The sequence below is a fragment of the Aotus nancymaae genome, unplaced genomic scaffold (assembly GCF_030222135.1).
Source record: "Aotus nancymaae isolate 86718 unplaced genomic scaffold, 86718_ANA_hifiasm-v0.15.2.pri h1tg000069l, whole genome shotgun sequence".
NCBI classification, from domain to species: domain Eukaryota; kingdom Metazoa; phylum Chordata; class Mammalia; order Primates; family Aotidae; genus Aotus; species Aotus nancymaae.
In genome coordinates, this window is record NW_026988484.1 from 1365897 (window position 1) to 1385922 (window position 20026).

At 42.1% G+C, this 20026-nt stretch overlaps 2 protein-coding genes across 4 annotated transcripts in view; both read left to right on the forward strand.

The window, feature by feature from the left end:
- The window catches only part of ZNF460 (zinc finger protein 460), a 107562-nt gene that overhangs the window by 33731 nt on the left and 53805 nt on the right, over window positions 1–20026 (forward strand). The gene's annotated exons all lie outside the window — the stretch shown is intronic.
- On the forward strand, window positions 1905–11933 carry ZNF543 (zinc finger protein 543). 3 transcript variants are annotated; one of them, XM_064367361.1, is made up of 4 exons: window positions 1905–2005; window positions 5204–5299; window positions 5460–5557; window positions 7797–11933. In XM_064367361.1, exon 4 carries the CDS (start codon window positions 7943–7945, stop codon window positions 9353–9355), a length of 1413 nt encoding a protein of 470 aa, XP_064223431.1. In that variant the 5' UTR covers window positions 1905–2005; window positions 5204–5299; window positions 5460–5557; window positions 7797–7942; the 3' UTR covers window positions 9356–11933. The 3 variants fall into 3 exon arrangements, with proteins under 3 accessions (XP_064223431.1, XP_012320777.2, XP_012320778.1); XM_012465354.2 differs by lacking the exon at window positions 5460–5557; XM_012465355.2 differs by lacking the exon at window positions 1905–2005 and having other exon boundaries at window positions 5253–5299; window positions 5460–5541.

Below are 20026 nucleotides of genomic sequence, written 5' to 3' on the forward strand. Positions count from 1 at the left end.
GGTCTCCTTCTCGCAGGTGGTCTTGGGCATGGGGAGTCGTGGCATTTCATACTGGTGGAACTGTGTGGACTTAAAAAAAATGGCATATTGGTTGTTTAAGGAGTCCGCAGGGCACCCTTGTGGCTTCCACAGTGGCTTCCTGAGTGTTTTTCTCCTATACCAGCTGACACACATTCTGGAACACAAGATTTTGTAGTCTTTTGCTAGATGCATCTTCCTCCTTAGCCAGGACAGACATCGTAGCCAGTCAGGGGCCCATGTTCTCATGGCTGTAACCTGCTGTGTCCTCTATGACTCTTGTTCCTTGCTCCTGATGTGTCCTGACCTCAGGGCTACTTGCTGGCAGGACTCAAACAAGGAAAGGTAGTGATAGTTCATCGTGGATTCTTCGTGTAAGAATGGGCGTCTAGGCCGGGTGCAGTGGCTCAAGCCTGTAGTCCCAGCACTTTGGGAGGCCGAGGCGGGCGGATCACCAGGTCAAGAGATCGAGACCATCCTGGCCAACATGGTGAAACCCCGTCTCTACTAAAAATACAAAAATTAGCTGGGCGTGGTGGCACACGCCTGTAGTCCCAGATACTCGGGAGGCTGAGGCAGGAGAATTGCTTGAACCCGGGAGGCGGAGGTTGCAGTGAGCCGAGATTGTGCCACTGCACTCCAGCCTGGTGCCTGGCAACAGAGCGAGACTCCGTCTCAAAAAAAAAAAAAAAAAAGAATGGCGTCTATGAGTCTATGAGTCCCAGAAGAAGTGTCTAAGGCAGCAGCAGATGCAGGTCCAGGCTCTGCCACTTCTGAGGCAGGTGCCACCACCTCAGGTGACTCCACTGTGAGGTAGGTGATTATGACTGTGCTGCTCTGCCTATGTCCATGATAATATTTTCAGATAGCTCAGCCCAGCACAGTGACATGTGTCTGTAGTCCTGGCTTCGGAGGCTAAGGCAGGAGAATCATGAGTTCAAGCCCAGCCTGGGCAAAATAGTGAGACCCTGTCTCAAAAAAAAAAAAAAATCCTCAAAATATTTTCAGGGTGGCACAAATGGATATATGTATTTCAGTGTTTCCCATCCTCATTAACTGCACATTAACTTGCTAATGAAGGAGGGTGAGGTTGCATGATTAGAACATAGACCATAGGGCCCTGGGTTCAAATTCTGTCTCTTCTGATAAGACGTGACTTTGGGTAGACTAGTAGAGGTCCTGGGCATCAAGTCTCTGAGTGTGATATGGAGATGATGATGGTGAACTCAGGGGCTGTGGCCCTTTGCCCCAGTGTTTCTTTTAGTTTTTCTTTAAATCTTTTGACTATTCTTGATGAAGCTGGAAACACTGTTGTATTGACCTGGAAATCGAGGCTCAGATAAATGAAATGATGTCCCCAAGGTCACATAGCAGGCATGTGTTGATTTCAGAAATTTGGTTTTAAAGCTCAGGAGTCTGACTCCTGAGAGGGGGACGTCTAGTCACTTTGCCATGGCATGTAAAGCTGTCAGCATGAGGCAGGCACAAGGGAGGATGGGTAAGACTCAGGTGCTGTTCCTGTTCCTGTTGCTGGTGGTGGTGTTTTTATTATTATTCTTTCCGAGTCCTCTGATATGTCATAGCACTTACTGTCTGTGCCTCTCAGTCCACTTAGGATTGTCCTAACCTTATTTCTGTGTCAAGTGGCTTCCTGCATAGGAGGCACCTCTCTCTTCACTGCTGTAATCCATGCAAAGCAGTGTCCGCATTCCCCTCGTGCCTGGCACAGATCTTGAGTCTCTGGAGATGCTTGGTGATTTGACTCTTGGGTCGCTGTGCATCTTTTGCAGGGTTGGAGAGACAAGTTCTAGTTCTATTCCACAGTTCCAAGGGAAACACTACTATCTCTTAATTTTCCAGGTGTCTGTGACCTTTGAGGATGTGGCTGTTACATTCACCCAGGAGGAGTGGGGACAGTTGGATGCCACCCAGAGAACCTTGTATCAGGAGGTGATGCTGGAGATCTGTGGGCTTCTAGTGTCTCTGGGTAAGACCCCTCCTGGTCCCCTGCTCCCTTAAGATTGAGTTCTCCTACTCATATACCCCTCTCTCCTCCACAGCCTACTTGTTCTGAGGCTCCTGTCACCACACAGGGGTGTTCACTGTTTGCTCTGAGTGTAGGACTTGAGAGATCAGGGTCTGGTGTCCAGGAGCCCACTCCCATCTCCACTGCTTATGATCCCTGTATTCCTGGGCAAGTTAAGGATTCCCTCTGTGTCTCACTTTTTCTCATGAATAAAAAGGGCCAGGCTGGGTACTGTGGCTCACACCTGTAATCCCAGCACTTTGGGAGGCCAAGGCAGACGAATCATGAGGTCAGGAGTTCGAGACCAGCCTGGCCAACATGGTGAAGCCCCCTCTCTACTGAAAATGCAAAAAATTAGCTGGACATGGTGGTGGGCACCTCTAATCCCAGCTACTGTGGTGGCTGAGGCAGGAGAATCTCTTGAACCTGGAAAGCGGAGGTTGCAGTGAGCCGAGATCGTGCCACAGCACACCAGCCCGGGCGACAGCGCAAGACTCCATCTCAAAAAAGTTGGGGGAGGGGGGCGGCCAATATAGTATTTATTTTGCAGGGCTAGTGTGAGGGCAAGTGGTTCAGTATAGTGTGTTGTGATAGGTGGCTGGGTGCAGGTTAGCAGTTGTGACCCCTGTTGCTGTCACTATTGTTACTGCTGGCTAAATCATTGTCCTCATACTCATCAGTATCACACTTGAACCCAATATTTTTTGGAACAACTTTGTATAGTTTTATGGTTAAATTGGCTTTTTTTTTTTTTTTTGAGATGGAGTTTTGCTCTTGTTACCCAGGCTGGAGTGCAATGGCGCGATCTCGGCTCACTGCAACCTCCGCCTCCTGGGTTCAGGCAATTCTCCTGCCTCAGCCTCCCGAGTAGCTGGGATTACAGGCATGCGCCACCATGCCCAGCTAATTTTTTGTATTTTTAGTAGAGACGGGGTTTCACCATATTGACCAGGATGGTCTCGATCTCTTGACCTCATGATCCACCCTCCTCAGCATTAAATTGGCTTTTGATGACTAGACTCAGGTGTTCATTTTGGCTTGACCATTCGCCATTTCCCAGATTTTGGCAAATCACTTTATCTGCCTGAGCCTCGATTTCTTCATCTATAATGTGGTCCTGATTGCAGTACATTCTTAATGTGCATCCTGTGAAGAAATCCTAAAATAGAATTTTTCATTCAGGGCCCTTGGAGTAGCAATGTGACACTTTGCTTAGAATGTGAAAAAAGACAGGTCAGTGAAGAAACTTACCTTTCTCCTGAATGGAGCCTCAGTATCTCAAATATATTATTTCTTTTCTAAATTAATGCCTAAATTTAATTGAGTCTTTATAAAATACAGTGCATTTAAATTGCTTTGCATATTCCCTTGTTTATGGTTACTTTGTATAAATATCAGTTACTGACTTACTATTAGGAGTAAAGTTCTGTGGCAATGTGGCATATTGATTAAGGACTTGGATTCAAGAGCCACAGCAGCAAAGTCTCTCAAAGAAGTGACATTGGAGCTGAGACCCAAAGAGTGAGTTCATCAGCAGGAGCAAGGTAGAGAAGCAAGTAGTGTTCCAAGTAGGCAGGCCAGCATGTGCAAAAGTCCTGAGGTGGTGAGTAACATGATCCTGACCAAGCCGAAGGAAGGTCTGATTCACCCCAGTGCCAGGCACGTAGCACAAGTGAGTGAACATTCGCTTAGAGATGACTGATGAATCCCACCCTCTGTGTGTGTGTGGGCCCTACTGCCATTAACTTCTCTGTAGAGCACTTGTGTCTTTTACTTACATTTTGACAAGTTTTTGGACTATATGAGCAGATCAGCTCATACAGTCTTCACTCAGAGGAAATATATTATCTTTTTTTTTTTAAAGATGGGGTTTCACCATATTGGTCAGGCTGGTCTCAAACTCCTGACCTCAGGTGATCTGCCCGCCTCAGCCTCCCAAAGAGCTGGGATTACAGGCGTGAGCCACCGCGCCTGGTGGAAATATATTATCTTACCTAATAAACTTAGTATCTTACCTATAAGGCTGGCTCCTGGGCTGATGGATGTCAAGCCAGTTGTCTTTCTTTGCTCCCACTTTCTTTTCTTTTTTGGAGACAGGTCTCACTCTGTAACCCAGGCTGGAGTGCAGTGGTGCGATCTTGGCTCACTGCAACCTTTGCCCTCCAGGCCTAAGCGATCCTCCCACCTTAGCTTCCCAAGTAGCTGGGACCACAGGCACATGACACCATGCCCAGCTAATTTTTGTATTTTTTTTTTTTGAGACAGAGTCTCACTCTGTCACCAGGCACCAGGCTGAAGTGCAATGGCACGATCTCAGCTCACTGCAACCTCCGCCTCCCGGCTTCAAGCAGTTCTCCTGCCTCAGCCTCCTGAGTAGCTGGAACTACAGGTGTGCGCCACCACGCCCAGCTAATTTTTTTGTATTTTTTAGTAGAGACGGGGTTTCACCATGTTGGCCTGGATGGTCTCGATCTCTTGACCTCGTGATCGGCCCACCTTGGCTTCCCAAAGTGCTGGGATTACAGGCATGAGCCACCGTGCCTGGCCAATTTTTGTATTTTTAGTAGAGATAGAGTTTCACTATGTTGCCCAGGCTTGTCTTGAACTCCCAAAGTGTTGGGATTATAGGCACGAGCCACCACACCCAGCCTCTTTGCTCCCTCTTCTTGGTAAGGTTTTTAGGCAGGTTCCCTCACAGAAGTCCCAGAATATTGCATGACAGCAGGAGTTGTCAGCCTCCCTCATTTAGCCCTCCCTGGAATGAAGGCTTTCTCTCTCTTTGGAGTGGCCGGTATAGGTCACCTGTCTACCTCAGAGTACAGATGGTCAGGGTTGCCATGTGCAAGATGATGGAGACCAGGGCTTTTCTACCTGCTGTGGGGACTACTTATAAGACCCCTTGAGAAAATGTGTCTGAACACAGTTAAGATTTTTGTAGGATGGAGATTAAAGGCCGCACAGCCAGCACCACTGCTTACAGTCTTTGGGACCCAACAATGGTGTTTTGGTAGTTGGTCTCTGGTCACAGTTTAGCATTTTCTTTGCTTGGCTGAGAATAGCTTCATTTTATGGTCTTCCCTATCTTAAAGTCCCAGATCAGATTGAGAGGTTTCTTTCTTCTAACCTAACTCCGTGTCCTCTTTTGTTCTCCATGCACAGGCTGTCCTTTGTCCAAACCAGAGTTAATCTACCAGTTGGATCACAGACAGGAGCTGTGGATGGCTCAGAAAGATCTCTCCCAAAGCTCTTATCCAGGTAGGAGCCAGCAGCTGGGAAAGTGGGGTCGTGGCAGCTTGCACATGGAAGGTGAACACTGCCTCTGAATTTTATGGGGAGTCTTCTTATTGTGGCCTCTCTGGGTACTTGGGATCCATGGAGCCTCTTTTTCTTTCTTTCTTTCTTTTTTTTTTTCCAGACAGGGTCTCAGTGGTGTGACCGTAACTCATTTCAGCCTGAACCTCCTGAGCTCAAGGGATTCTCCTACATCAGCCTCCCAGGTAGCTGAGACTACAGGTGTGTGCACCATGCCTGGCTGAGTTAAAAAAAACTTTTTTTTTTTGAGACAAAGTCTCACTCTGTTGCCCAGGCTGGAGTGCAGTGGCGCAATCTCAGCTCACCGCAACCTCTGTCTCCTGGGTTCAAGTGATTCTCCTGCCTCAGCCTCCTGAGTAGCTGAGATTACAGGCGCACACCACCACGCCCGGCTAATTTTTATATTTTTAGTAGAGACGGGGTTTTACCATGTTGATCAGGCTGGTCTCAGACTCCTGACCTTGTGATCTGCCCGCCTCGGCCTCCCAGAGTGCTGGGTTTACAGTCTGAGCCACTGTACCTGGCCTTAAAATTTTTTATAGAGATGGTCTCGTTATGTTGCTGAGGCTGGTCTCAGACTCCTGGGCTCAAGCTATCCTCCTGCCTCAGCCTTTGAAATTGCTGAGCTACCAAGCCTGGCCTCTTACATCTTAAATTTAAGTACTTCTAAGTTAGATCCAAGGTGTATATATTTCACTAAGCCATAATAAAAAATTATGACTAGCATGTATTTATTTCTTACTCAGTGCCTTGCTTTCTGCTGAACATAGTATATGTAGTGTTTCACTTCATCTTCACTCTAGTCCTATATGGCAGACTCTATTTTTGGCCCAACTTCTTAGAAGATTCAGTGGGGGACCAGGCGTGGTGGGTCATGCCTGTAAATCCCAGCATGTTGGGAGGCCCAGGCAGGTGTGTTACCTGAGGTCAGGAGTTCAAGACCAGCCTGGCCAACATGGCGAAAAACCCCATCTCTACTAAAAAAAATACAAAAATGAGCCAGGTATGGTGGCGTGTACATGTAGTCTCAGCTACTTGGGAGGCTGAGATGGGAGGATTCTCGAACCTGGAAGGTGGAGGTTGCAGTGAACTGAGACTGTGCCACTACACTCAGCTTGGGTGGCAGAGCGAGACTCCGCATCTCAAAAAAAAACTAACAAAAAAGATTAAGTGGGCTTATGGAATTTGAGTGGCTTGCTAAGTGCCATTAAATTTTGTTGGAACTATTATTTTTGTTGTCTTAAAGTTTAATACTCAGGTGGCCTCTAACTTTTTTCCAGTGGACCTCAGGTGTACAGATTTTGAAAAATTGTAAACCTTGGTTTATGACACACTGTCATTGTTTCATGAAGGGCTCTTGTTACTATATTTACTACCTTATTTACCTGTTCATTCATTTTTTAACACCATCACTCAACCAGAGTTGAGAACATTACTCATATTCGGTCTTAGTCATTTTGGGTTGCTGTAAGAATACTATAACCTGGATGGCTTAAACAGCAGACATTCATTTCTCACAGTTGTGGAGGCTGGGATGTCCAAGACCAAGGTACTGGCAGATCTGGTGTCTGATGAGGGTCCCTTCCTGGTTTGAGATTTATAGTTTTCTCCATCAGATTGTATGGGGTTTTTTTTGGTCTTTTTTTTTTTTTTTGTCTCTTCTTTTAACAACTTGATGGAAGTGAGTGCTTTCAGTAGATTGTATGTTTTTCTAGTCTTTTCAGGTTGCTACCTCTCAGGGTTGTATTGAATTTATAGATCAGTTTTGGGAGAATTGATAACTTTATATTATTATTATTAACTTTATATTATTAATTATTCCTGGTAACAGAACATTCATGTAAATATTTACCGTTTTTAAAATAAGTATAATTTTCTCTTTCAGGATCTACTCTAGGCTGGGCATGGTGACTCATGCCTGTAATCCCAGCACTTTGGGAGGCTGAGGATACTATTTCATCTTCTTGTTCTCACTGAAATGCTGATTTTGTTTCTTCTTCTTCTTCTTTCTTTCTTTCTTCTTTCTTCTTTCTTTCCTTCTTCTTCCTTCTTCTTTTTCTTCTTCTTTTCTTCTTCTTTTTTTTCTTTTTTGTGAGATGGAATCTTGTTCTGTTACCCAGGCTGGAGTGCAGTGGCATGATCTTGGCTCACTGCAACCTCCGTCTCCCGGGTTTAAGTGATTCTCCTGCCTCAGCCTCCCGAGTAGCTGGGATTACAGGCACACGCCACCACACCTGGCTTATTTTTGTAGTTTTTTTTTTAGTAGAGATGGGGTTTCACCAAGTTGGCCAGATTGGTCCTGAACTTCTGACCTCAGGCGATCTATCTGCCTTGGCCTCCCAAAGTGCTAGGATTACAGGTATGAGCCACTGTGCCTGGCCTTTGTTTCTTCTATACTGCCATCTCTAATAAGCCTTTTTGTGTATTGTATTCCTTCCAGGTGACAGCACAAAACCCAAGACCACAGAGCCTACTTTTTCTCACCTGACCTTGCCTGAGGAAGTGTTACTCCAGAATCAACTGACACAGGGAGGCTCAAAGGACTCCCAATTAGGGCAAGCCAGTTATCAGGATGGGACATCTGACATGCAGGAAGTTCACTTGAAAGTAAGGATAGACCCCCAGAGGGAGAAGCTCCTGGAGAAAATGAGTGCTGAACATGGTGGTTTGGGGTCAGATGATGGTATATGTTCAAGGATTATACAAAAACAAGTTTCAACAGAAGACGATCTCTATGAATGTGATTCACACGGACCAGTTACAGATTCCTTGATTCACGAAGGGAAAAATTCCTGTAAATGTGAGGAATGCAGGAAAGTGTTTAAAAAGAATTCCCTCCTTGTTCAACATGAACGGATTCACACTCGAGTGAAGCCTTATGAATGCACAGAGTGTGGAAAAACCTTTAGCAGGAGCACTCATCTTCTTCAGCACCACATCATCCACACTGGGGAGAAGCCCTATAAGTGCATGGAGTGTGGAAAGGCCTTTAACCGCAGCTCACACCTCACACGGCACCAGCGGATTCACACCGGAGAGAAGCCTTATAAGTGCAGTGAATGCGGAAAGGCCTTCACCCACCGCTCCACTTTTGTCTTGCATAACAGGAGCCACACTGGAGAAAAACCATTTGTGTGCAAAGAGTGTGGCAAAGCCTTTCGAGATAGGCCAGGTTTCATTCGACACTACATCATCCACACGGGAGAGAAGCCCTATGAGTGCATTGAATGTGGGAAGGCCTTCAACCGTCGGTCGTACCTCACCTGGCACCAGCAGATTCACACTGGAGTGAAACCCTTTGAATGCAATGAGTGTGGAAAAGCCTTTTGCGAGAGTGCAGACCTCATTCAACACTACATTATCCACACTGGGGAGAAGCCCTATAAGTGCATGGAGTGTGGAAAGGCCTTCAACCGCAGCTCACACCTCAAGCAGCACCAGCGGATTCATACTGGGGAAAAGCCTTATGAATGCAGTGAATGTGGAAAGGCCTTCACACACTACTCCACTTTTGTCTTGCATAAAAGGACCCACACTGGAGAAAAACCCTATGAATGCAAAGAATGTGGAAAAGCCTTTAGTGATAGGGCAGACCTCATTCGACACTTCAGTATCCACACTGGAGAGAAGCCCTATGAGTGTGTGGAGTGTGGGAAGGCCTTCAGTCGCAGCTCACACCTTACGAGGCACCAGCAGATTCACACTGGAGAGAAACCCTATGAATGTATCCAGTGTGGCAAAGCCTTTTGCCGGAGTGCAAACCTCATTCGACACTCCATCATTCACACTGGAGAGAAGCCGTATGAGTGCAGTGAATGTGGAAAGGCTTTTAATCGCAGCTCGTCCCTCACACATCATCGAAGGATTCATACTGGGAGAAATCCAACCATTGTAACCGATGTGGGAAGACCTTTCATGACTGCACAGACTTCAGTCAACATCCACAGACTCCTATTAGGGAAAGAGTTTTTGAATATCACCACTGAAAATCTTTGGTGAGAGAAAACATCTTACCATCTGGCCATTCCTACTGGAGAGAAACTTCATAAGCATCCTGTCTTTGAGAAAACCTGTCATAGATTATCATTTCTCATCTAAACAATCATGTTAGAAATTGAACCAGCCTAGAGTCTTATTCTCCATCTGAGATTTCACCCATGAGAGAGACCCGGTGGTTACTGTGCACTTAGGAAAACCTTCAGTCACATCTTTCTTCTTCGTTTACAGGGAAGTGTTATCTCAGGGATATTTAAACAAAGGAAGAGGAGACATAAGAGAAAGAAAACCGCTTCTTTTAGACTTGTCTGACAAGCCTGTGGCAATTTGTCATCCCTTTGTTATTTTATATGGGAGAGGGAAATGTTTCAGAAACAGAAGATTTAATCCCCTTTATTTTTCCTGTGTGTGCATTCACTGCTGTCCAGCAGAACAGTTAGACAAACGAGGGTTTGAAAACATTTTGTGAAAGCCTACTTAGTCCTGCAACATTTTTTCCAGTCTCAAGGTACAGGAGGATACATCTTTATGAAAAACATGGAGGCTTAAGTTGTGAAATACTTTTATAAGGAGACATTGTCCACTGCAGATGCTTGTTTAAAAAAAGAACTTTCACTGTGTGTCTCTACCCAGTACACATACTTCTTCATGTGAACTTACTTAGTTCTTTTTCTTGGGATGGGGATGATAGTGTAATTGTTTGTGCACAGTGTAATCCTGGCAATCTTAGTTTTTTCCTATGATTGTGGTTTCTCAGCTTCTTTACCTCTCCTTTGAGAGAGTTAGGTCCACCTCAACCATTTTCTAAAAGTCAAATTAGGGCCCAAACAAAATACAGTGTGTAGCTGAATTCATTTAAAAGATCATGATGAACTCAAGAAAACAAACACATAGAAGGAATGTCATTTTTAATCTTTTAAATAACTGTGTGAAAATTTACTTTGGAATTTTAACAGGCAAACTGGCATGCATATATGTAGGGATGTCTGAGTTTCACAGTTTAATCAAGACTTAGGCTTGATTAAAATGACATACATTTACAGCGTTTGGGAATTCCTTTTTGACCATATTTTTAAGAATAGATTTTGAGCCACATGTGATAGTGTTATACCTCACATTAAAAATATATATTGTACAGAAGTAAAAATCTATTTGCTTTGAACTCCTCAAAGCCTTATTTATTTATTTGGTTTAGGAATGGAGGTTTAGTAGGCAAAAGATTGAGAAAGGAGACCAGCTCTCTCCTACAAGAGAAAGGGGTGTCCAAGTGGGACTTTTAAATGACCACATGGATAGTTTTCAGTTGTGGTTGTAGGCAAAGCCGTTTTGTTTTGTTTTTGAGACCAAGTCTCGCTCTGTCTCCAGGCTGGAGTGCAGTGGCACAATCTTGGCTCACTGCAACCTCCGCCTCCCTGGTTCCAGTTATTCTTCTGCCTCAGGCTCCTGGATTTGCAGGCACGTGCCACCACACCCAGCTGATTTTTTTATTTTTAGTAGAGACAGAGTTTCACTATGTTGATCAAGATGGTCTCGATTTCCTGACCTCGTGATTCACCCACCTTGGCCTCCCAAAGTGCTGGGATTACAGGTGTGAGCCACCACACCCGGCCATTAAGTTAATTTTTGTATTACAGTATGAACTTCAGTTAAGTTTCTTTCTTTGTTGCCCATGAATTCTTTTTTGAGTCCAAGTTTTGCTCTTGATGTCCAGGCTGGAGTGCAGTGGTGTGATCTTGGCTCGCTGCAACCTCCGCCTCCCAGATTCAAGCGATTTTCCTGCCTCAGCCTCACAAGTAGCTGGGATTACAGGCATGCACCACCACGCCCAGCTAATTTTGTATTTTTAGTAGAGACAGGGTTTCTCCATGTTGGTCAGGCTGGATTTGAACTCATGACCTCAGGTGATCCACCTGCTCAGCCTCCCAAAGTGCTGGGATTATAGGCATGAACCACTGCACCTGGCCTGTTGTTGCCCATGAATTTTTTTAAAGCTCCATTTGTTGAAAAGACTATTAACCTCTATTGAATTGCTTTTACACCTTGGTCAAAAATTAGTTAAGCATATTCATGTTGGTCTATGGGTTCTTTATGTTATTCCACTGATCTTTGAGCCTAAACCTATGCCAGTACCACTCTTGATTACTGTTGCTATCTACTAAATTTTAAAATAGAGTAAAATTATTCCTCACTCTATGTTCCTTTTAAAAATTGTTTTGGGGCCCAGTGCAGTGGCTCATGCCCGTAATTCCAACACTTTGGGAGGCCAAGGCAGGCAGAACACCTGAGGTCATGAGTTCGAGACCAGCCTGGCCAAAATGGTGAAACCCTATTTCTATTAAAAAATACAAGAACTAGCCAGGTTGAGGAGACAGGCGCCGGTAATCCCAGCTACTCAGGAGGCTGAGGCAGAACTGTTTGAAGTCAGGATGTGGAGGTTGCAGTGAACTGAGATCATGCCACTGAAATCTAGCCTGGGTGACAGAACAAGACTCAGTCTCAAAAAAATAATAATTGATTTTTTATTTTATTAATAATAAAATTGATTATTTAATTTTAATAAAAATAAAAATTTTTTCCTTTGGCTTCGCATGTACATTTTAACGCATGTTTGTCCCTATTTACAAAATGTGTTGCGGGAATTTTGATGGAAATTACCTTCAAGCTAAAGATCGTTTTGGTGGGAATTGACATCTTGTTGAGTCTTGTGGTTTATGAATATGGTATGTGCCTCTGCTTATTGAGATCCTCCTTGATTTATTTCATAAAGGTTTTGTAGTTTTCAGCTTATAGATTATGTACACATTTTTTAAATCTCGACAGTTTTTTAGGGTGCCATTATTTGGTGTATTGAGTTTTAAATTTCAGTGTGCACTTGATACTTGAAATTATAGAGAAATACAATATATAAACTATAATTTTTATATGTATACTGTGACTTTGCTGAAGTCAATAGTTCTAGCAGCATTTTTTGGATAGCTTTCTTAGGATTTTCTTCATTAATACTTATGTTATTAGCAAACATCAAACATTTCTTATTTGGTTTTTTTGAGACTCTTGCTCTGTCACCTAGGCTGGAGTACAGTAGTGCGATCTTGGCTTACTGTAATCTCTGCCTCCCAGGTTAAAGCGATCATTGTCCTCAGCCTCTCGAGTAGCTGGGATTACGGGCACAGTCCACTATGCCCAGCTAATTTTTGTATATTTTGTAGAGTTGAGGTTTTACCATGTTGCCAGACTGGTCTCCATCTCCTGAGCTCAAGTGAGCCTCCTGCCTCAGCCTCCCAAAGTCCTGGAATTATAGGCATGAGCCACTGCTCCTGGCCCAAACATCTGATTTCACCCAGCTAATCTATATCACTTTTATTTCCTTTTCTTGTGTTTATTGCACTAGCTATAACTTCCAGTGTGATGTCGAATAAAAGTGAAAAAGGACATACTTGCCTTTTTCTTGATGTTTGGGAGAAAGCAGTGTTCAGCATTGATCTTTAAATATGATACATGTAAACTTTTATTACATGTTCTTTAGGAAGTTTTGCTTCTGAATTTCTGAGAGCTTTTATTGTGAATGGCCATTTAATTTGCCAAATGCTCTTTCCCCTTCCATTGAATGATCATAGGATTTTTCGTCTTTAGCCTATTGTGATGGATTGCTTTAACTGATTTTAGAATCTTTTGTTGTTTTTTTTTTTTTTTTTTGAGACGAAGTCTCACTCTTTTGCCCAGTCTGGAGTGCAGTGGTGCAATCTTAGCTCACTGCAACCTCCATCTCCCAGGTTCAAGCGATTTGCTTGTCTCAGACTCCCAAGTAGGTGGGACTACAGGCATGCAACACCATGCCCAGCTAATTTTTGTATTTTTAGTAGAGATGGCCAGGCTAGTCTCGAACTCCCAACCTGAAGTGATCCGCCCACCTCAGCCTCCCAAAGTCCTGGGATTACAGGCGTGAGCCACCATGCCTGGCTAATATTTGAATGTAAGTCAGCCTTGTACTCCTGGAATAAACCCTATCAGGTCATGGAGTATGATTTTTTTTTTAATCACAACATTCCATTTGCTAGTATTTTATTGAGAAATTTTGTATCTGAAATCATGAGTGTTCCATCTGGCCAAATATGTGGCTGGAATTTTCCCAAAAGTGGTGACAGGAGTTCCCAAAAGGGACTGTTTCAAACAGTCCTGAAATAGAACCTGTTAGGATTCCAAAGAAAGGAGCATTAAACACCAGGGTAATTGGCCAAATCATTTTTCAGAGGAACTTTCGTATGGGGGTGGGTGCTGCAGTGTGTCCTTGTGTTGAACAGCAGAGGGAAAAACAAGCCCTACTTGTGTATGTCTGCAATGAGAAGTTTGGGTTAGGAAGATTATATGATGGCTTAAGGAATTTGGCTCAGATCCAGGGCCAGTTTCTACGTGTGTAGCAACGTGTTTAGCAACGTGTTTGATCTTTCAGAATTTTAGGCAACGACCTGTTTATTGGTGCCTGGGCATTTCAATCCCTAGCTTACATTTAACCCTGCAGAAGACACACACTTGGTAGGATCACAGAGCTGTCAGGGCACCTTGCATTTCTAGGTCAGGACGCAGAAAGCAGGGGAATTGGGGGCCATTACAATGAGCAATATTGGTCAATAGTTTTACTTTTTTTGTTTTCCCTTTATCTGATTTTGGTGTTTGATGTAATACTGGACTCCTAAAATAAATTGGAAAGTGTTCCTCCACTTCCACCCGCCCCCACCTTTTTTTTTTCATGACATTTTGTTGAATTGGTATTGTTTCTTTAAGTATTTGGTAGAATTTTTTGGTGAAACCATTTGAGTCTGGAGGTTTCTCTTGTGGAAAATTTGAGTTACATATTCAGTTTAATGGGTTTAGACAGATGATTCTTTTTGAAGAATTGTTCCATTTCATCTATATTTTCTAATTTTGGAGTTATTTCAGGTATTATTACTCCCTTCATGACAGAAGGTTCTGTAGTGATATCCCTTGTTTTACTCCTAATACTGGTTATGTGTGTCTTTTTTCTTTATCTTTGTTAATCTTAGGTGTTTATAAATTTTATTGACTATTTTGAAGAGCTAGCATTGATTTTCTTTTTTTCTTTTTCTTTTTCTTTTCTTTTTTTCTTTTTCTTTTTTCTTTTTGAGAGAGAGTCTCGCTGTGTTGCCAGGCTGGAGTGCAATGGTGCAATCTCGGCTCACTGCAACCTCCGCCTCCCAGGTTCAAGCAAGTCTCCTGCCTCAGCCTCCTGAGTAGCTGCGATTACAGGCATGTGCCACCGTGCCCAGGTAATTTTTGTATTTTTAGTAGAGATAGATTTTCAACTTATTGGCCAGGATGGTCTCCATCTCTTGACCTCATGATCCACCCAGCTTGGTCTCCCAGAGTGCTGGGATTACAGGCGTGAGCCACCATGCCTGGCTATCATTGATTTTCTATGTGTTCTGTCTTTTATTTCTATTTGTTATTTTCTTTTTTCTACTTGCTTTGGTTGTATATTGTTGTTTGTAGTTTCTTGAGGTGGGAGCTTAGATTATTATTAGAGACTTTATTTTTTATATATATTTTTTGAGACAGAGTTTGGTCTTGTTGCCCAGGCTGGATTGCAATGGCGCGATCTCGGCTCACTACAATCTCCACCTCTCAGATTCAAGCGACTCTCCTGCCTCAGGCTCCCAATTAGCTGGGATTACAGACATGCACTACCATGCTTGGCTAATTTTCTATATTTAGTAGAGATGGGATGTCTCCAAGTTGTTCAGGCTGGTCTCGAACTCCTGACCTCAGGTTATCCGCCTGCCTCGGCCTCCCAAAGTGCTGGGATTACAGGCATGAGCCACCACGCCCAGCTGACTTTATTCTAATGTAAGCATTTAGTTTTATAAACTAAACTCAGCACTGTTTGAACCCCATCTTACATTTTCCTATGTTGTAATTATATTTTCATTCAGCTTAACTATTTCTCGATCCCTTTTAAGAATTTATCTGTGTCACATGGGTTATTTAAGAGTATGCACTTTCATTTCCAGCTGTTTAAAATATTCCTGTTATCATTCTGTTATTTTTATTTTCACATTTGGCCTGGGCACAAGTGCTGTTTAATTTCAAAACATTTATATTTGTTGAAGTTTGTTTTATGGCCCATACAAAAAGCTCATAAACAATATGCTTGTTGAGTATTCCATCAGTACTTGTGAAAAGGATGTGTATTCTGGTATTGTTTGGTAAAATATTCTGTGTTTATGGATCCTGTTGATTAATGATGTTATTCAGGCTTTCTGTATTTTCCTCATTTTGTGTCTAGTATTTTGCTAAAAGAAGGATGTTAAAATCCCCAACTGTAATTGTGGAATATTTTATTTCTCCTTTGAGTTCCATCACTTTTTGCTTCATGTATTTGAATGTTCTCTTGTTTGGTGCATATGCATTTATGATTACTATATCTTCCTAGTGTATTGACCCTTGTATCATTATGAAACTTTCCTCTTTTTCCCTGTTCATTTTCTTAGCTTTCAAGTATACCTTCTCTTATGTTAATATAGCTACTGCTGCATTTTTAAAAGTTAATGTTTTTGTGGTTTATCTTTGTTCATTTCTTTTATTTCCGACCTACCTACGTCATGGTATTTGAAGTGAATTTTATGTAGACGACATATGGTTGGGTCCCACTCTTTTTCTTTTTCACTTTGAAAATCTCTTTTTCTGCTGCAAAGAGCTAAAAAAAGAAAAAAGAAAATCTCTTTTAACTGGTATATTACACCACTTATCTTTAAAGTGGATGTTGATATGTTGTGCCAAATCTATCATTTTTTCCCTTGTTTTTCCTTTTTTTTTCTTGAGATGGAGTCTTCTCTGTTGCCCAGACTGCAGTGCAATGGCATGATCTCAGCTCACTGTAACCTCGGCTTCCTGGGTTCAAGTGATTCTCCTGTCTCAGCTTCCCAAATAGCTGAGATTACAGGCATGTACCACCACGCCCAGCTAATTTTTTTTTGTATTTTTAGTAGAAATGGGGTTTCACTATATCTCTGCTAAAGTCTCGAACTCCTAACCTCAGATGATCTGCCCACCTCAGCCTCCCAAAGTGTTGGGATTACAGGCGTGAGCCACCATGCCTGGCCTCTTTTTCCTTTTTTTTTTTGTTTTTTTGTTTTTTTGTTTCTATTTTGATTTGGTTTGGTTTTTGGTGTATTTTATTTTCCTGCCCTTTTTTGGATACCTGTGCAACTTTAAGAATTCAGTTTTGATTCATCTGTAGTGTTTTTAAATTTTTTTAATTTTATTTTAACAGCTTATGTTTAATGTCGTGGGTTTTTTTTTTTTTTTTAAATATATTTATTGGTATAATTATTTTAGTGGTTACTTTATGTATTAAAATGTATACATGTAACTTAATCACAGTCTGCTGGTTGTCAACATTACAGCAATTTGAGTGATTTATGGAAATCTGGTATTACGTCCCTTTATACTCATTATTCTTTTAATACAATCGTCTTGAGCCTTTCCTCTCCATATGTTGAGCACCATATTCAATGATGTTTTAATTTCTGCTTCAGTTGTCAAACCTATTTAAAATCTCTAGCCCTACATCATAATGTCAAACTTTGTTAAAAGGACAAGGATAGTCTCTTTGCCTCTGTTTCTTGCCCTTTCCATTGTTCTTCCGTCTTGAAGCCTCCTTCTACCACTTTCTTTGTGTGTGGAGAACTTCCTGTAGCCCAACCTTTTAGAATAAGTCTACCTGTGACAAATACTCTTTCTTTTGTTTTATTTGAGAGTATCTCTATTTCTAATGCTTGAAGGAAATTGTGTGGTGTAGGGTTCATGGTTGACAAGTCCTGCAGCACTTCCTTGTGGCCTCTCGTTTTCAGTGAGAAATCTGCTTCCATTTGAACTGTCGTTCTCCTGACAAATGTGTCATTTCTCTCTAGCTGCTTTTAAAATGTTTGTCTTTAGTTTTCAGAAATGTGATTATGATGTGTCCCAGTGTGGAATTTTTTGGTGTTTATCTTGTTTCGTGTATGTTCAGGTTTCCAAGTCTGTAGGTATATGCCTTCTACCAAATTTGGGAAATGTTTGGCCTTTATTTCTTCAAATATGTTTATTTTTACTCTCTTCCTTCTTTTTGTAATTCAGAGAAACTGAGTTAGGTCTTTTATTTTAATTGTTTCAAATGTTAGGTCTCTATTTTAATTGTTCCAAATGTCCTTGAAGTTCTCTTTTGTTTTTTTGCTCTTGATCTGTCTTTGGAGAGGGCTTCAGGGAGTGGAGTGCTAACAGCTCTCACTACGTGCCTTGGGATGACACTATCCTGGAAGTGAAAGTATAATACCAACTGGCATTGCCTTGGACTGCCTCCTTCTGCCTTGCTACTGAGTGGGGCTGGGAGTTTGGCTCTCCTGCTGCGCAAAGGAAAGGAGCATGTAGGCTTTTTATTTTTATTTTTTAAAAAGGAAGAAAGAAAGAGAGAAAGAAAAAATTAAAGAATGAAGGAGAGGAAGAAAAAGAGGGAGAGAGAATGGGAGTATTGCTTTATTGCCCAGGCTAGAATGCAGTCTAGAAATGGGTATTGAAATCCTCTTTTATGCCAATAATTGTGCTTAACAATGGAGACAGGAAGGAATAAGGGAAGAAAATAGCAAACCAGCAGCCAACCAATATTTCATTTAAACCTATGAAATGCTATGCAATTATTGAGGAGTGATTTACTTCCAGTTATGTAGTCACTTTTGGAATAGGTGTGATGTGGTACTGATAAGAATTATGTTTTATGTATTTGATCTATAAATGTTTATTAAGTTTACTTGTTCCGGGTCTGAGTTCAAGTCCTGGATATCCTTGTTAATTTTCTATCTCGTTGATCAGTCTAATATTGACAATGTGATGTTACAGTCTCCCACTATTATTGTGTGGGAGGCTAAGTCTCTTTATAAGTCGTTAAGAACTTGTCTTATGTATCTGGGTGCTCCCATATTGGGTACGTGTATATATAGGATTGTTAGCTCTTCTTGTTGCATTGATCTTTTTACCATTATGTAATGTCCTTCTTTGCCTCTTTTGATCTTTGTTACTTTAAAGTCTATTTTATCAGAGGCAAGAATTGCAACTCCTGCTTTTTATTTATTTATTTATTTTTGCTCTTCGTTTGGTTGGTAAATCTTCCTCCATCCCTTTGTTTTGAGTCTTTGTGTATCGTTGCATGTGAGATGGGTCTGGATGCAGCATACCGATGGGTTTTGGCTTTTTATCCAGTTTGAATAATAATATATATGAGTTTAATACTGCCATTTGATGCTAGCTGGCTGTTTTGCCCATTAGTTGATATAAATTCTTCATTATGTTGATGCTCTTTACTTTTTGATATATTTTTGGAAAGGTTGATACTGGTTGTTCCTTTATATTTGTAGTGCTTCTTTCAGAAGCTCTTGTAAAACAGGCCTGGTGATGGTGAAATCTCTAAGTACTTGCTTGTTTGCAAAAGATTTTATTTTTCCTTTGCTTGTGAAGCTTAGTTTTGCTGGATATGAAATTCTAGGTTGAAAGTTCCTTTCTTTAAGGATGTTGAATATTGGCCCCCACTCTCTTCTGGTTTGTAGGATTTCTGCTGAGAGATCTGCTGTAAGTCGATAGGTTTCCCTTTGTGGGTAACCTGACCTTTCTCTCTGGCTGCCGTTAGTATTTTCTCCTTCATTTCATTTAAAAAGCATGTAGGCTTTTTAAATTAGGTTGCTTAAAAGTGGGCCAAAGGGGAGGTAGGGCTTTTAAACTGGCAACAATCAAATGTCACATATCAAAAATGGAGTCAGAGGTCAAGCACAGTGGCTCACGCCTATAATCCCAGCACTTTGGGAGGCTGAGGAGGGAGGACTGCTTCAGGCCAGGAATTCAAGACCAGCTTGGCCAACATAGCACAACCCTGTCTCTACTAAAAATATTAGCTGGTCATGGTGGTGCATGCCTGTAATCTCAGCTACTCGGGAGGCTGAGGTACGAGAATCACTTGAACCCTGGAGACAGAGGTTGCAGTGAGCTGAGATCATGCCACTGCACCCCACCCTAGGCAACGGAGTGAGACTCTGTCTTTTAAAAAAAAATGGAATCAGACTCTTATACTTTTGGTTGGCTGAAAAATAGGAAAAACCCCAGCCTTATTTATAAATGGATTATCTTAATATTTGGATTAAGCTACAAATAGACAAATACATCACATGCTGCCTTGAGTGGTTCTGATGTGGCCAGGGATGTAGAGAAATCCTCTCCATGGCCTGAAGTTGGACCAGTACAAGTGGGCATTACCTTTGTGTTGGGAGAAGTGGCCTGAAGTAAAGATATATGTGTACTTTTGTGGGAAATGGCTTGTCTCATTGTTCAGAAGAATTGCAGATCAGTGACAGTACAAGGGCACGAAATTACTGGAGTGGGCAAAGTGAGTGGACATTTATGTCCCACATCAGCGCCTATAAAAAGAAACGCACTGCAGAAGAGGGGAGGAGAACCTAGTAGTTAAAGTTAACCAGGCTCACTCCTCAGCCTTCCCAGTCCTTGCACTCTAGGGATATAAACATAGTCACCAAGGTGTTAGGAATGGAGGTTTTAAATAGGCCCAACAACATGGCATCCTGCTCTCCACAATTAAAATAGCTCCTTTCCTTACCTACTATTTATGAAGACCAACAC

What these genes read in the sequence shown, in the direction of transcription:
- ZNF543 (XM_012465354.2), top strand. Translation starts at nt 1,972, where the DNA reads ATGCTGGAGATCTGTGGGCTTCTAGTGTCTCTGG. An exon ending in TGGGCTTCTAGTGTCTCTGG is followed by an intron (nt 2,006 to 5,203) that starts GTAAGACCCCTC and finishes CTCCATGCACAG; the next exon opens with GCTGTCCTTTGTCCAAACCA. An exon ending in CTCCCAAAGCTCTTATCCAG is followed by an intron (nt 5,300 to 7,796) that starts GTAGGAGCCAGC and finishes TATTCCTTCCAG; the next exon opens with GTGACAGCACAAAACCCAAG.